Source organism: Nomascus leucogenys, chromosome 3 (genome assembly GCF_006542625.1).
Source record: "Nomascus leucogenys isolate Asia chromosome 3, Asia_NLE_v1, whole genome shotgun sequence".
In the NCBI taxonomy this organism is placed as follows: Eukaryota; Metazoa; Chordata; class Mammalia; order Primates; family Hylobatidae; genus Nomascus; species Nomascus leucogenys.
Window position 1 is genome coordinate 121,191,623 of NC_044383.1, and position 17,760 is coordinate 121,209,382.

At 37.4% G+C, this 17,760-nt stretch overlaps 1 protein-coding gene across 6 annotated transcripts in view; it reads right to left on the bottom strand.

Annotated features, from left to right (window-relative positions):
- The window catches only part of HBS1L (HBS1 like translational GTPase), a 97,735-nt gene that overhangs the window by 75,789 nt on the left and 4,186 nt on the right, over nucleotides 1-17,760 (bottom strand). For 3 of the 6 annotated variants that reach the window (XR_004029363.1, XR_004029364.1, XM_003255754.3), the window contains exons 2-4: nucleotides 17,602-17,667; nucleotides 9,060-9,185; nucleotides 5,207-5,401 (exon numbers count right to left, since the gene is read on the bottom strand). Coding sequence is in view for 3 of the 6 variants with exons in the window: in XM_003255754.3 (XP_003255802.2) it covers nucleotides 5,207-5,401; nucleotides 9,060-9,185; nucleotides 17,602-17,667 (387 nt within the window). In the remaining 3 variants the exon portion in view is untranslated. The other 3 variants (XM_012506105.2, XM_003255755.3, XM_030809710.1) reach the window with 3 other exon arrangements.

Here is a 17,760-nt window from a genome sequence, read left to right on the forward strand (position 1 = left end):
ATTTAAAAAAAATATTTGGCCAGGCGTGGTGGCTCACGCTTATAATCCCAGCACTTCGGGAAGCCGAGGTGAGCGGATCACCTGAGGTTAGGAGTTCGAGACCAACCTGGCCAATGTGGTGAAACCCCGTCTCTACTAAAAATACAAAAATTAGCCAGGTGCGGTGACACGCACCTGTAATCCCAGCTACTCGGGGGGCTGAGACATGAGAATCGCTTGAACCCGAGAGGTGGAGGTTGCAGTGAGCCAAGATCATGCCACTGCACTCCAGCCTGGGGAACAGAGTGAGACTCCATCTCAAAAAAACTAATAAAATAACATTTTAGATTCTACTGCATTATATTTTTGCAAGGAATACTAATAATATCTCCATCATTTTATGCAAAAGGCCATAATTCCTAAGTAGCATTTTTCCTTGGTATTCCTGATTTCTAGAAATTATTCATTCGAGTTGGTCAGATGTTATTCTTGGCATTGATAACTCATTCTACTGATTTCTCCCTTTAAGGCAATGGTTCTCGAACAGAAATATACATTTTGGGGAATAATTTTGAAAATACACATTCCCAAGTGCCATTCCTCAGAGACTGCTTCAGCGTATATGGAGTGAAGCCACAGTATCTGTGTTCTGAAGTAATTCCTCCAGTGATTCTGATTGCTAGTTGAGAACCACTGCTTTAAGGGATGAATTACATAATTATTCTACTGATTAGAAAAGCTTTTATTGATCCTCCATTGCTGAAACTTTGTCGCTGTAGGGCACACAACTGTCAGTAGCAAAAAGGAAAACTCCACATTCCATTACTTACTGTAAAGAACAAGTTAGGCCGGGCATGGTGGCTCACGCCTATAATCCCTGCACTTTGGGAGGCCTAGGCGGTGGATCACAAGGTCAAGAGATCAAGACTATCCTGGCCAACATGGTGAGACCCTGTCTCTACTAAAAATACAAAAATTAGCTGGGCGTGGTGACACGCACCTGTAGTCCCAGCTACTCAGGAGGCTGAGTCAGGAGAATCACTTAAACCCGGGAGGCAGAGGCTGCAGTGAGCGTCACTGCACTCCAGCCTGGCAACAGAGAGACTCCGTCTTAAAAAAAATAATAAGAACAGGCCAGGTGCAGTGGCTCACGCCTGTAATCTCAGCACTTTGGGAGGCCAAGGCAGGCGGATCATGAGGTCAGGAGATCAAGACCATCCTGGCCAACACAGTGAAACCCTATCTCTACTAAAAAAAAATGCAAAAAAAAAAAAAATTAGCCGGGCGTGGTGGTGGGCACCAGTAGTCCCAGCTACTCGGGAGGCTGAGGCAGGAGAATGGCGTGAACCCGGGAGGCGGAGGTTGCAGTGAGCCGAGATCACGCCACTGCACTCCAGCCTGGGCAACAGAGCGAGACTCTATCTCAAAAAAAAAAGAAGAAGAAGAAGAAGAAGAAGAAGCTAAAGAGATCTGGTAAAATTCTCCGTTCAAAGAACATGCAACCATACTTGAAAACATTTTTTATATATTTATTTTAAAGTGTATACTTAGGACAAATGGTTTTTAAAAATGTATAAAAATAATTCACATATTAATCCAACTTCTACATTTACATGGTCCCTTAAAAGATTTTCATTTTATTATTATCAAAAATGTATTTCAACAATCTCCACAGTACTCTCAAAAGTCAGGAATTTTAAGATTTTCTAATAGAAAAATTTTAGTATTTATCTACAGAAAAATAATGAAACTAGGAATTATATCATATTTTAAAATATATTGTCTCAGCTATGCTGTGCCACATAAGAATAATCTTCACACTAAACTATAATAATCCCAAGTGCTGGCATTTTCGTTTAAGAACAAAGCACAAAAATATTTCATAGAAAAAAATATTTCATCATAAGAAACATAGAAAGTTGAATGCTTCAAACAAAAATATCTGAGGTCTGATTTCACAACATCAAGTTTCCATATCCGCTTTGTAAACATATACTCAGTATAGGTTACCAACTTAAATAAAGCCAGTTATCACTGAAAGAAGACATAGTTAAAAAAAAAATTCAGTGCAAAAATACGTATCAACTAATCAACTGACCTACGACAATTTTCATAAAAATCAGAATTTGAATCCCATAATATAAAGTGATCCTCTGAAGACTTTAATTAAAAATAAAAAGCTCTACAACAGCAATCAAGTTTTCCTTTTGTTACTATTCTCTAGTAAATGCTTTTTTTTGATTAGCTTTTACAATGTCATCAGGTGATGCCGATTTGAAGTCAAATGGTGTTATCGCTACAAGTGGACTTATTTCTTTGTCATTTACATCTTGAACTTGTCTACTATAAAGAAAAGTCTTATAGAGGTCAAGGGTGCGTCGCTTGCAGCTTTTCAGTGGGTAACGAAGACACAGTGTTGAGGCAAAAGCTGAAGGTCTAGCAGCAAGGGCCTTGGTCCAAGACAGAGAAAAAGGTGGTTTCCTAGTCAGAGAGCCTTTATTGTTTTTCTTATTATCCTTAGCAAAATTGGAATTCTTCCCTACCTTTGAACTTAGAACTTTAGTTCGTGATGACGGGGCAATGGATTGGTCTACTATAGGCTTTGGAACAAAATCTGGGTTTTTTATAAGGACACTAAGATCAATATTTGAATCTATTCCAGGAGACCTCGCTTCAGATAAACTGACCTCAAGGGACTCTTTCTTAATCTGAGAGTTGTCTACATCAATTGTTTCTGCAATCAATTCAGAAAGTGACAAATTCTCAAGGTCTCTTGTGGGAGAAGCTTTATGAAATGCCAATGATGACAGAGATCCTGTTAATTCTGATATTCCAGGTGAAGACTGACAGCGATTTGCTAATTGTGACAGGGGAAAGGATCCCAAACTTAGATCTGTGAAACTGGCAGATGACTGGTTACAAAGGTCAGATAAAGTAAAGCACTGGCTTATATTGTTTTCTTTGTGTTCCTGAAACAGTTCAGTTAGGGATGGACTTTCACACTGAGAAAACTGCAAATTATCATTTTTAAAAGTGTGATTCTTGGCACTTTGTTCAACTAAAGAAACACTTCCAACTTCAGTTTCTTTACTAGCATTTAAATTATCAACAGTCATATTTTCCAATGAGCTAGTTAAGTACAAAGGATTATTTGAACTTCCTAAACTGTCCTGTACTGGAACGTTTTGAAAATCGGACAGTGAATTATTTTGAATATATAAAGAATTATTCGGTGTTGTGCTCTTTATGATTATGGTCTTTAAATCTGGTATTTCTTTGAATGCAGAATCATCTTTGGAAACGCATTCAGATGCATGAGGTCTCAACAAATCAGCATCTAGGTTCTTTGAAAGTAGACTTTCCAGACTGTCTGTAGATGATAATCTGACTGATGGCTGACTTTCACAGGAATCTCTTGACATATCATGAATTAGGTCAGCTAGTGAAAGTTCTTTTGTTAACTTACATGATTCTAGTTTCTTTTCACTTTTAAGTGTGTCAAGTTTCTTTTTTCTATGGAGTAAACAGTGACTTGGAACTGAAGAATTATGAGATAATCCATATTTTCCTACTGAGCTAGAAAAATCAAAGGGTTTGCTACTATAATCCAAATGATTTGCTGACTGAGGATAAGAACTTTGAACATTATCAGCTGAAACTTCAGAAGAAGAAAATAAGACTCCTTACCTTACAAGAGCCATTAATTTTCAGATGAATAGGTTGATATACGCAGAAGACAGTCACAGCAACCAAAAGGAAACATGAAATGAGGCATTTAATTACTAAATGCTTCTTTTGATTATGACATGAATAAAGTGATACTTGATCATTACTTAACATGAATACTCTACAAAACAATAAGGGAGTATTACCTTCCTTTACCAATTTAAAGTAACCTTTATACTCTGTTCACTGATACATACAATGTAAGTCAGTCAATGTTCTAATTTTCACGAATTTAAAAATGTGAGGTCTTAACCATAATTAAATTATAGTCAGGATTGTCTCAAATTCAAAAACTTCTTTAAAAAAACAAAAAAAACTAGGTTCATTTTATTCTGTATTTCAATGTATTAGAAACAAATAAGCAAACAACCCCCGGTAATTTCTACCCCAATCTGGGATACACTATCAATACAAGATGACATATTACAGACTCATTCCCATCACAGCCAGTTAAAAGTGCCCATCTATGTGCCCAGCATCCCCAGAAAACACACTCTTATTTCTTGGTAACAGGCTGTACGCAGCTTTGTTGTAGAAAAAATTTAGCCCAGAGGTTACAATAAACACTGACATAGTAAACAAATCGCCATACTCATACTGAGAGATAGCATGCCAATTAATATAATGCTACCACCTCAGTTCCCCTCTTATGTCCACTGAATTCCAAATTTAACCCCAAATTTTACAAATTTAAAATTAAATCTCTGGCTATAAAATGCAAAGTAGTAGAGTTATGATACTTATACCTAATTATTTTTAAATAAAATTATACATAATAAAAGCATAAAGGGATTTTTTTAACATTAATAAGCTGGCTGTTAATTTCCTTTTCCTATCTCATTAGAGTTAAAAAAAAAACAATTAAAAAGTTCTATAAGCTACTAACAAGAAGAAAAAGATGTCTTGTCTTATCTAATTTTATTTCCACTATGTTGTTATAAAATCAAGTAGTAAGGCCGGGTGCAGTGGCTCACGCCTGTAATCCAAGAACTTTGGGACGCCAAGGTGGGCAGATCACTTGAGGCCAGGAGTTCGAGAACAGCCTGACCAACACGGTGAAACGCTATCTCTACTAAAAATACAAAGAAAAAAAAAGCCAGGCATGGTGGCACGCACCTGTAATCCCAGTTACTTGGGAGGCTGAGGAAAGACAGTCACTTGAACCCAGGAAGTGGAGACTGCTGTGAACAAGATCATGCCACTGCACTCCAGCCTGGGTGACAGTGAGACTCTGTCTCAAAAAACAAACAAAAAAACAAACAAAAAAAATCAAGCAGTAAAATAACCACAAAAACAGGCTACAACAGAAGAAAAGAAACACAGTACTCATCCTAAAAATTCACAACTAGATCAACTGATAATCAAAAGTTAACAATAACATGCAAGATTTTCTTAATAGCTCAAGCAAATTAAATATTTTCTTAAAAGCTCAAGCAAATGAAAGCCTCTCTTTAGGCATTAACTACGAAAAACAAGTGAAAAAGAACAAGTAAAGGCATACCTTTTGCTATCTTTCCTGTAGATACTGTTCCCTCATTCTTGTCCTTCAAACTCTGCACTCTATCTTGTTCCAGAACCCCTGACAAAGCCTTCTGCACATCAAACTTGTTCTTCAGAACTGCTTCAATTAATATTTCATCTGGCACAGAATCTCCAAGTACCTCTCTCATGTGATCAAGGCATGAATAAAGACGAGCTAGAAAAGACAACAATGGTCAAAATCTATACTAAATGGTGCAATGGAAGAACTTTTAATCTTCAAAACTGATTTTAAAATTTACAGCTGTATTAGAATATTCAACTCTCCTTTCTCTTTGGCAAAAATTATTTCTAATGATCGTATTTTTATCTACAATATACCTATCTTCCCTCATAAGGGGAACGATTTCGTTAATTTAAAAATCACTATAATAAAATGTCTCCTGAATAATAGTGACTAATGTTTCAAAAAAGTGTACATTGCACAGTATACACTAATATCTATTTTCAGTCACCAATGATGATGGTATCTGCATTGATCATTTTTTGCATGTACAGAAAGGAAGGGGTGAGTGTGGAACTATTTCTAATTTGTTAGTGAACCCAGTTACTCACGAAGTATATTTCTTATATTTCTCAAGCTGCTACCTTAAGTTTCCTTTTTGGCTAACTTCAGTTCTTCCCAGCTAACTAAAACAATCTTTAATGACTCTTTAAAAAACAGCAAGATAACATAATATAAAAATGCCATAAAAATAAGAAAGTCCAGGAGATTAAGGGGAGGATAGGCATTCTTTTTTTTTTTTTTTTTTTTTTTTTTTGAGACAGAGTCTCACTCTGTTGCCCAGGCTGGAATGCAGTGGCATGATCTCAGCTCACTGCAACCTCTGTCTCCCAGATTCAAGCAATTCTCCCACCTCAGCCTCCTGAGTAGCTGGGATTACGGACGCCTGCCACCATGCCTGGCTGATTTTTCTATTTTTAGTAGAGATGGGTTTCACCATGTTGGCCAGGCTGGCCTCAAACTCCTGACCTCAGGTTTCCACCTGCCTCGGCCTGCCTAAGTGCTGGGATTACAAGCATGAGCCACTGCGCCCAGCCAGCACTCACTTTTAAAAGAAAAAAATTTAAATCTGGAATTATCTAAGCTGTTTATGAATTTTAATTTTCTGATGACATTAGTATTAAAAGTAATTATTAATAATACTTATTAATGATGTAAAATCCGTAAGAGCAGAGAGGCTTTGTATCCCTAGAACCCTTTTCATCTCTAGTACCAGGTAACTAGGGGGCCAATGAATAAAAATGCATGATAGATTCCTTCATATTTTTGTATAGCACTTGACAATTTTCACAATACTTTTATGTATATTTCTTTTGTAATCCTCATAATAAGTCTATGAGCTAGATATATCAAGCAAATTCTAACTTAATAAAGATAAGATTGAAAATCATGGCACTACTAAGTTAGCAATAATCAAAATAGAATAGAGGTTTTCAAACTCCCTATTCCACAAAACCATTTCACAGAATGCAATTTATATTTAACTGTACGTGCTCATATGCTGAACAAGTAATCTACTGGCAATACACTTCCTTTAAAAAAAAAAAGTATTTGATACTTCTTTCATTGGCCCATTAATTATTAAAAATACATTCCTGAAATATTTGGGCAATTCTGCTTTGCTTCAATCTAAGATTAACTTTTAAAGGCTAATAAGCTATGGGATAATATTATCTCTTTGATAAATACATCAATTATTGAAACTGTAACAAAATACTTAGTATAGCTAGCTAGCATCAGGGCCTCCTCTTTTTTTTTTTGAGACAGAGTTTCGCTGTTATTGCCCAGGCTGGAGTGCAATGGCGTGATCTCGGCTCACAGCACCCTCCACCTCCCAGGTTCAAGCGATTCTCCTGCCTCAGCCTCCCGAATAGCTGGGATTATAGGCATGTGCCACCACACCCAGCTAATTTTCTATTTAGTAGAAACGGGGTTTCTCCACGTTGGTCAAGCAGGTCTCAAACTCCTGACCTCAGGTGATCCGCCCGCCTCGGCCTCCCAAAGTGCTGGGATTACAGGCGTGAGCCACCATGCCCGCCAGGCCTCTTCTAATTATAAAAACTATTTTCTGTACCCACCCAAAGAGGCAGTATAGTGAGAGGGTTAAAAGTAGAGGTTACAGAGTTAGGCTAGCTTGGTTCATATCCTAATGCCACTTACTAGCAGGTACAACCTCAAGCAAGTTACTTCTCAGTGTCTCATTTTCCTCTCTTGTAAAATGAGGGCAACTGTCCTACTTCATAAGGTTGTTGTAAAGATTAAAGATGCTAACACCTGAACAGTACATAGAAAGTACCTAAAGAGCATTAGCAAAAATCAGCTGTGATCATTATTACTGTCATCACTTACATATAAGTCAGGTTGGAATGATTAACTTTTCCTCAAAAATAACTCTGAATTTCCTAACTCCTTAATCATTGTTCACTGAGGCATAGCAGGACAGAACTTCCATCCTATTCCTATCCTCTCTCCTTACAATCTTAACAATAATACTCTTTAAAAATACAATTAAAAAGTGAGTTCATACTACAGCTAGACTTTTATCCAGATTTTCCCATGTATTTTCAGAGTTGGTAAATCCCTTTTATTTCTCCTTTATCTGTTGTTTCCCTTTCTGCTTTCTACTTTTGTATATTCATGCTTTCTCTCCATTTTTCTTGAGTTGGTTAGCAGCCAGTATATATTTTATTTATTAATTCAAAGATCAACTCCCAGATTCATACATTTCTTGTTTTAAAATTATTACAAATTTCCAATGTAAAAACAATTATGTCGGGCACGGTGGCTCACGCCTGTAATCCCAGCCCTTTGGGAGGCTGAGGCGGGTGGATCACTTGAGCTCAGGAGTCCGAGACCAGGCCAATATGGTGAAACCCCATCTCTACTAAAAATACAAAAATTACCCATCTGTGGTGGCAGGCACCCATAATCCCAGCTACTCAGGAGGCTGAGGCAGGAGAATCCCTTTAAACTGGGAAGCGGAGGCTGCAGTGAGCCAAGACTGTGCCACTGCACTCCAGCCTGGGTGACAAAATGAAACTCTGTCTCAAAAAAAAAAAAAAAAATTATAGAACAAAGCCACACTCCAGAGAAAGATCAAATCCTCGTGCTATCAACAAATGGCATTATTGTTATACCTGGTCATTTCAGTTCTGCTATCAAATCTATGGCTTGAGTGATGTTTGAAGCCATGTCATGTTTGGAACTTATTTATAAAAGAAGAAAGCTAAAATATAAATATCTTCATTAAAATGTTTAAGAGAGTTGAAAATATGCAAAAACTCAGAACCGATGTCATTACCAAGTTCTATCTTGAAACTTAATTCACACATATGTAAATCTTGAAACTTAATTCACACAGATGTAAATCCTGAGGACACTTATACAGTGTCACTTTAGACTTCAACTGGTTTTTTTTCAAACCTCTTGAACTTAACATCTTTGTAAGTAAAGGAGTTTATGTATTCTAATCATAAGCTCCACATACAGCTTATGAAACAATTAAATCGTCTGAAAAAGTTCTTCTTAACAAATCACTGGAGTTTCTCTCCCACGGAAAAAAATTTTAAATGGGATAGTTCAATTAAAATTCCAGTTACTAAACAATAGCCATACAATTTTTCAATCATACAGTTAAATACACTCCTCACAAAACATATTTAATAAAACATAAACTGTCCCTGAATATGAAAGATAAGTTTACATCATTAGTGTTCATAGTCACTGTTATAAACACAATAAAACTGATAAATTCTGGTGTATTTGGTTATTAATCACTTTCAGATAACAAATACACTACTTTTTGCTATACCTTGATCAAATCCACTGAGCTGATGGTTCGACTCGGAATTGGAAGATTCTTTCAGATCTTCATAATCATATTCTTCCACAGGCTCAACGGAAGGTTTGTCACGCCGTGAATAAATAAACTGAGCAGCTAGAATATAAAATGATCAAAGAATGCTATGGTACAGCCATTTCCTATAACTTTTTTTTACAAAAGTTAAAGTAAAAATTAAAAATTCTAATCAATCACCTATAGTTACCCATATTTCATAATAAGGGATGAAAACAAAAACAATATCATACCAAAACATATATCTAAAATCCTACTCGAAGGTGCTTACAACTTATTATTCTCTTATAATATTCTTCCTTCTTTCCCCCAATCACTGAAACCATTCCACTCAGCCTACTTTCTCCCTGGTTTCCAAAATCTACCTTTCCTAATATCTCTTCTTTGTGTACTATCCTGTGTTCCCTGAAATTTTCTCTTCGATACAAATATTTCAAACCAAATATCAAACTTCTAATTTACATAATTAAGAAAACACAAGATGGCCAAGCGCGGTGGCTCACCCCTGCAATCCCAGCACTTTGGGAGACCAAGGCGGGTAGATCACCTGAGGTCAGGAGTTCGAGACCAGCCTAGCAAATACAGTGAAACCCCATCTCTACTAAAAATATAAAAATTAGCTGGGCATGGTAGCAGGCACCTGTAATCCCAGCTACTCAGGAGGCTGAGGCAGGGGAACCGTTTGAACCCAGGAGGCAGAGGTTGCAGTGAGCCGGGATCACGCCATTGCACTCCAGCCTGGGTGACAAGAACAAAATTCCGTCTCAAAAAAAACAGAAAGGAAAACACAAGAAGTGCTAAGTTTGCCTGAATCTAAGAGTTCATGGAAAATACAGACTTTAATCTTTAAACAACTCATGCTTTCAATCACACACTTTCAATCACACACTGACACTGTAAACTAGTGTCATATACCTAACTTTAAGTTTCAGACATCTGTGCTACTCTGCAATACTGCCAAACATCATCACTCAATATATAACTGGGTATTCATATATATCTCATTAAGGAAAGGAAAGGCAGATTATCTAAATGCCAATAAATGCCTGAGTATCATAAATGAAACACAAGTGAGCAAAGGAGAAAATCACAGGCATATCCACAGTACTAATGCTTCCAGCTCTACTGGATGGCCACTGAACTGAATCCTGGACACCGTGCTCAACTGTAAAGGAACAAAATTAAATATGTTAAGAAGGACAGAAATATAGATATAATATTCAAAAGGCAAGGTATTATTAGAGGTATTATCTAGCTTTCTATAAGAGCACAAAACATGTTAAGTTCATTGACTTGTGTATAGGTTATCAGGAAGATATTATTTATTAAAGGGAAGCTACATTCAAAATTTATAGATATACAATCACATTGGGGGGTAGAGAAAAAGACATCAAAATGTATAGATAACGCATAGAACATAAAGCTGCAGTGTATGTGTAACACCTATACTCAGAAGGTTAAAGCATAAGCACTCTCTATTCATTGTAAAAGTCAATGGCCTTACAAATTAGGAGGGAGGGCAAAGAAGAAAAACGTAATGATTTATTTTAAAAGCCAAACGAGTAATACCAGACAACAAGCACTGTGGAAGCACAGAAGTAACCAACGAAGACTGGAGCATTACAATAAAGGAGGTAGGAATATAGGGAAAATTGAAGAGGTGGAAGAGATCCTGAACAAGGAGAACAGAGTAAGAGAAACATTAATAAAGAGCAGTTGAGAGAATTCAATCCGTTCTACTATAATGCATGTTTCCTTAAAACAAATTACCTCTTGTCAATTGGCTATGAAAGTGTAACACTGAGGATGCTTTAGTTTATGAAATTTTTCTCCCAAAACTTCAAAGTTTTGCATCACTGCATAATAACAACACATATAAAGTCTGATAACACCAACCACAGAGAAATATTATGCTGTAAGATAATTGTATTGTAATGCCACATAGCTCCACATTCTTCTCCTTGGCTCAGTTTGGACGTGTGCCCTGTTTGGAGAGCCCTTACTGCTTGGCTCTCCAAGGTCTGTGAGCATTGTGCCTTTACAATATTATCCTTTAGTTTCAACCCTTTCTTACATCTCCTATCAAGCTTTCACCTTTTTTAAAAGTGTAAAATCCTATATTTACTGGAGTACTTATTAGGAAATCAATGTATCTTTTCAAACGTGCAAGCATTTTTATTAAGAAAATTATTTCTGTTTGCACTCTATAGATGGAGTGGTTTGTCCTGATCTTTTTTTCCCGTAAGTTGTTAATTTTAGTATATAATTCTGAAGACCACAAAGTTTTTTAAGAATGCACGTTATGTTGTGTATGTATGTATGTGTAGGGATATAGATATCCCTATTTTCCCCCTCTCGTGCAAGTAGATAACAACACTGGTATAAGGTCAGCATGGCTAAATAGGAGAACAGACATCCTATTTCATAAGTTCTCTTAAGAGGACAACTTTTTTTCACATTACAAATCTCAGAATTAGAGATGTGTCTTTCAATCAAATGACATCTTAGCATTACATAATACTTAGACTGATAGCCTTTTGTTTTAAAGTGGTCCTTAAAATAATGATACACCTTACAATTCATGGCATTTCAGATTTAATAAAATGTGGTATAAATGAGGCCCTTTGGTCCCTGGTGCTTTCCCGGCTTTAATAAACTGTATTCAGTTTCGTCTAAAAGTAACAAACATACTTCCCCCAACTTCTCCTCCTACCCATGAACTAGGAGGGAGAAACCTAAGACAAATTAAAAAATCAAGTGAGGCATGAAATCAGATGTTTCCCTCAACAAGTTTCAGTCAGGAAATACTGACAGGGAAGAGGAAGTTTTCAATATACAGGTTTCTCCTCTGCCTGCCAGGAGATATTTTTTCTGCGGTGGGGTCGGGGGTGGTCCTATACCACCACACACACCCAACACATAACTCCAATTCAAAAACCTATACTGTGGCCACTATTTTGGAAGTAGTAATGGTTGGATTTGCAAAGGGTGGGTGGGGGGAAGAGTAAGAAAACTCCCCCAGGAGAAGTATTGGGTCGGTGCAAAAGTAACCGCAGGTCTTTCCATTACTTTCAAAGGGTGGGTGGGTGAGGCGGGAAGCGGTCCAAACCTCTGAAGTTGTACTGAGAGCCCCAAAAGCAACAAATACAACAAATAAAGGAGTGAGAGAAAGTAATGATGAGAAAATGGTAAATACAAAATGCTATTCTCTAAAATTTTAAATCACAAACTCTGATGGAAGTGCTTTCTGAAAAAATGGACACCTATAATTTTTAAAATTTAAGGCATTTTGACAAACATAAAAGTGCAAAGAATTCAAAACCTAACACCTGAAATTTCCTACAATGGTTTCCTAAACATCTTAAAATAAAAATCACATGAGGCATTCATTAAAAATACAGATTTCTAGGCTTCTTCCCCTGGAGATTATGATTCAGTGGTGCTGGAATGAAGCAGGAAATTTGTATTCTTAAGAATTATTCTGGCCAGGCACAGTGGCTCATGCCTGTAATCCCAGCACTTTGGGAGGCCCAGGCAGGTGGATCACCTGAGGTCAGGAGTTCAAGACCAGCCTGGCCAACATGGCAAAACCCCATGTCTACTAAAAATACAAAATTAGCTAGGCGCGGTGGCGGGCACCTGCAATCCCAGCTACTTGAGAGGCTGAGGCTAGAGAACTGCTTGAACCTGGGAGCCAAGTGGAGGTTGAGGTGAGCTGAGATCGTGCCACTGCACTCCAACCTAGGCTACAGAATGAGACTCCGTCTCACAAAAAAAAAAAAAATTACTCCCAGCAGATTCATATCACAAGGTAAGATTAAGAAACACTGGTGTCCTACAAGTCTCCCCTTTATTCTGGCCCACCTATACACCACTTTGTGGACCATGATCAGTTATCTGCACAAAATACTAGCTCCCTTACTCAAAAAACTCCAATAAGTTGACACTAGAAACACAAAATTAGAAACTGTCTTTCACAATTTCATTCCTATTTTCTTTCCTAGCCCTCTTTCCTCCTGCCACTTGCATTAATCCTGGTAGTCTGATGAAACAAGCCTCACTTAGAGGCCATTGCTTAAGCAACGTTGTTTCCTCTAGCTGGGATGCCATTCTTACTCCCAAATTTACTAGCTTCAATCCCACCTCCTTCTAGAAGCCTTCCCAGACTCCTTCAGTCAGGGTTATTTTCTTTACCCATAATACTGTTGTAGCAAGTTATTTGAACAAGACTTTAAACAAGCTTCCTTATACCAAACTAATTTATAAATGTATTAGAACAGCGTTTTTCTTACAAAAAAAAAAGAATATACAATAAAGGTGTGAAATTAGAATGGAGCAAATAAAGATTACTTCTAATCATATTAGCTGAAACAAAATACGTCACCATTCAAATAAAGTTTTATGTACAAACTCCTTTTGCTACCCCCCACTCTTTGACATAGGTTCAATACTCAGTATCAATCTTTCTAAAAGAAAGAAAAGTTAACATTTAAAAATCACCATCCTAGGCTGGGCATGGTGGTTCACACCTATAATCCTGGCACTTTGGGAGGCCGACGCAGGAGGATCACTGGAGCTCAGGAATTTGAGACAAGCCTGGACAGCGTAGTGAGACCAGGAAAATTGGGCTTAATAGAATTCAAAAAAATATACAAGTGCTGATGAATTTTAGAGAGAAATTCCAATTAATTGATAAAGTCATTCAATTATCAGACTTCATTACAACATGAATACAATCAGCTTTTCAATGACATTAGCTGCTTAAGAATAGAAAATATTCTTCTAAAATCATTCATTTTTTATTGAAAATTACTTGGAAAATATACCACTATAGAGGAAAGTAAGTTTCTTATCTGATGTCACTGCTATTTTTTAAATGCTTTGAAAAATTTGAAAATCCAAAGTCATATGCTTTTGTTAAAAATATCAGTTTGTCACAGAAGAAACCAAAAACATTTAACTATCTCCTGCTTTGCTAAGATCAGTTGGCTTCTTGGTGTGTTCGAAAAGTAACTCTCAGAGTCAGACTGTCCTGAATACAAACCACAGGTAAGAGCCACATCAAAAGCTATGAGAGACACATGGATAAACTCTGACTCTGTCCTCAAGAAAGCTAGGCCATAAATGCAAATCTCAGAGAAACACCCTTTGAAGGTCTTTGTGTACTATTACGTTATTATTCAAGATAACATAACATTTATCCAGAGAAGCCTAGATCAACGACTGTGTTAACCTGCAATATTAAGGTGTCTTTCAGTAATCCCCCCTGAAAGATTCCACGCTTATACAAAGCCATATTCAACCAACTTCCAAGTCCTGTAGACCTCAACTCCTATAAATTTTCTCTTGAAAGTATTTCCAAATCCAATGCTACCACTCTTGCCCTAAACAAATGGTTCTCAATGCATACCAAGAGCATACCCCAGTGGGCTTGTTAAAACATCTGCTATGCCTCACTCCCAGTTTCTGACTCTTGGGTGGAGTCCCCAACATTGCATTTCTAACAAACTCTCAAGTGATGCTGATGGTTCACTTTGAGAACACTGTCCTAAAATAGCCTCATCTCCTCTAGATAAATACATATAACAGTCTCCTAACGAGTCAACTTACATCCATCCATATACCACCTTTAATCCATTATCTATTTATTAGAGATTTTTTTAACTCAAATCTAATATAACCATATCATCTTCTCAGTTCTATGAATATGCCATGCTCTCTAACGTGCTTGGAACGTGAGTGATGAGGACAGTACTACCAGACATCACTTTGTCACCTCTAATATTTCAGTTACCTAGTCAACTGTGATGCTGAATTATAGGAGCCCCCAAGGGCAAATGCCTAGGAGGGTCCTAGAAAAAATGTGAAATTGTTTTATTCCTAAGTCACTATAAAATGTCTTCTCTTTTGAATCCCTGAATAAGGAGCTATAAAGGAATGCTGCTTATTAAGCCATCTCTCAGCTTCTAACCTACCATCCTTTACTCAGCTCTGTGATGCTGGATTGAAGTCACTGTAAAGCACATTTCTTCTTTGATACCTAGCTCCCTTTTAGGATCATCCAATAAGGAGATATTAAAGGGACACTGGAAAGCCAGGGAAGGCAGGCACATGTTCCTTTCCTTTTGCTTCTTGTTCCAGTATCACCCCAGCAATACTCACTTCACCTTCCAGAAGCAGTTTCTTCTAGTAACTGCAATTAATATCTGTTTTCAGTTTTTCCAAAACTCCCAGAACCAGCTTCAATTTGCCTCTTCACTCCCCAAACACAATCAGCCAGTAGGTTGGAATCCCCTCTTTAAAAGGCTGAATCCCAGCTCTAAGATTCAGGGACCTTCTGAGGCACCAGCAACAGCCACGCAGTGTCTCCCTGCCCAGAGGTCTAAGTCCTGGCCCCACAGTCCCTCTTGTGAACTTCAGAGGTAAAGCAGCAAAGAACCCTCTCCTTAAGGTCTAAGTCACAGCTCCAAGGAGCCTCCACCAGCTTCTAAAAGGTGGTTTCAACCTTGCCTTTTGTTCCCCTAAGAATTAGGGACAGTAAAGTGCTTCCTGAATTTACTACCTTCTTGATATTCTGGTTGCACTTTTTGCATTATTTGTTCTATAATACCTGGTTAACAACTTTTTATGTTAAATGTTCTCTGATAAAATAACTGGTGCAATTTTTATCTCCTAACAGAATATGGACTGATAACAGTGAAACATTAAAAGATGAGAGGAAAAGCCACAATTAAGCTAAATGAGAAAAGTACTTGACCAGAAGAGCAGGCCTGTAAATAAAGAGCTAGATGCATTTCAGAATAACCAGTTAACAGGAAAAGGATGACAGAGTAGATATGATAAAGACAACTTCTAGCATATCTATGCCTTTATAAAGAAAAAGAAATTATAAAAGTCAGAAGGGGCATATTTGGTCTGGAGAGGCTAAAAATGGGATGAAAGCAGGTACAGTTTATAAGACAGCCCAGCAGACTAGAGGGTAATTAAGACAAGAAGGATGGATTAGTCCATTCAGGCTGCTATAACAAAATGCCATAAACTAGGTAGCTTATAAACAGAAATTTCTGACAGTTCAAAGGCTAGGAAGTCCAAGATCAAGGCAGTCTGTGTATGGTGAACACCCGCTTTCTGGCTCACAGACAGCACCTACTTGCTATGTCCTAACATGACAGAAGGGCAAGAGTTCTCCTTGGGACCTCTTTTATTAAGGCACTAATCCCATTTATGAGGGCTCCACCCTCATGGCCTAATCACCTCCCCTCCCAAGGGCCCCACCTCCTAATACCATCACTTTGGGGGTTAGAATTTCAACATGTGAATCTGGGGGAAACACAAACATTCAGACCATGGCAGAAGACTCTGAAAGAAATGTTAGTTATATCAAACCTTTAAACTTGTGAAAAATGAGTTTTATAAATTATATTTATGCTATACCCAAGTATAGGTAAATATACTATTATACTCTCTTTTTATACCATACTAATTTTTTTTTCCATTTTTTGAGATGGAGTTTAGCTTTTGTTGCCCAGGCTAGAGTACAATGGTGTGATCTCAGCTCACTGCAACCTCTGCCTCCCGGGTTCAAGCGATTCTCCTGCCTCAGCCTCCTGAGTAGCTGGGATTACAGGCACTCGCCATCATGCCTGGCTACCTTTTGTATTTTTAGTAGAGGCGGGGTTTCACCATGTTGGCCAGGCTGGTCTCGAACTCCTGACCTCAGGTGATCCACCTGCCTCAGCCTCCCAGAGTGCTGGGATTACAGGCGTGAGCCATCGTACCCGGCCTATACCATACTAAAATTTGGCAGGGCATTTTAACCTGTGTAGATAGTAGGCTGAAATTTGGAGACAAATGTAGTGTTAGGGAAATAAGTGACAGGAGGATCAGGATTAATGACTCAGCCTTTGCTGGGAAGAATATATGAATGTTTTCCTTATATGGTGGCAGAGAAGAAATCTTTGGGCTGATAATCTAGAAGATGCAGCTCTGATGTGGAATCATACAGAAATATGAATGCCAAATTCCTCTGTGGCTCCAAAAGAAGTCTGAACTACATGTATTGGTTTATTTACCAAACTGTTTAAGAACAGATAAAGTACTGTATAAAGGAAATTCTAGGCATAACACCTCCAAGTTTCTAATACTCAAAAGATCTTTGAGGATGTAATGGCTGCCTGCCTCCAGAGGCTTCAGAATTTCATTATTGACTAAATTACCATTTTAGTATATTTAGATTAACCGCATGATGCAAAGTATGTTGGAAAAAAAGCCACAGTCTTTTTCATATTATTTAAAACTAAATAATAGAATCACAAGTTTAAATTCTACTCACAGGAAAAGAAATTATTTTATATGCCTTTAAAAATTAATATATAATTAACTTTTTAAATGTTATATATTACAGTCTCACAGAACACTCCAGTCCTTGAACGACTAACATTTACTTTATGTTTTTAAACACCAAATCCAAGGAATCAAATTATTTTTAAAAATTCACCTGTTGATGGCGAAATACAATAATCATCCTCTACAGACTGGCCATAGAGATCATCATCTTCAAAATCTAAAATAAAGACAAAAGAGATAAATTCATTTACAAGTTCTTTTTATATTCTTAGTTACTAGTGAGGAAGCATCTGAATCCTCTCCAAAATAA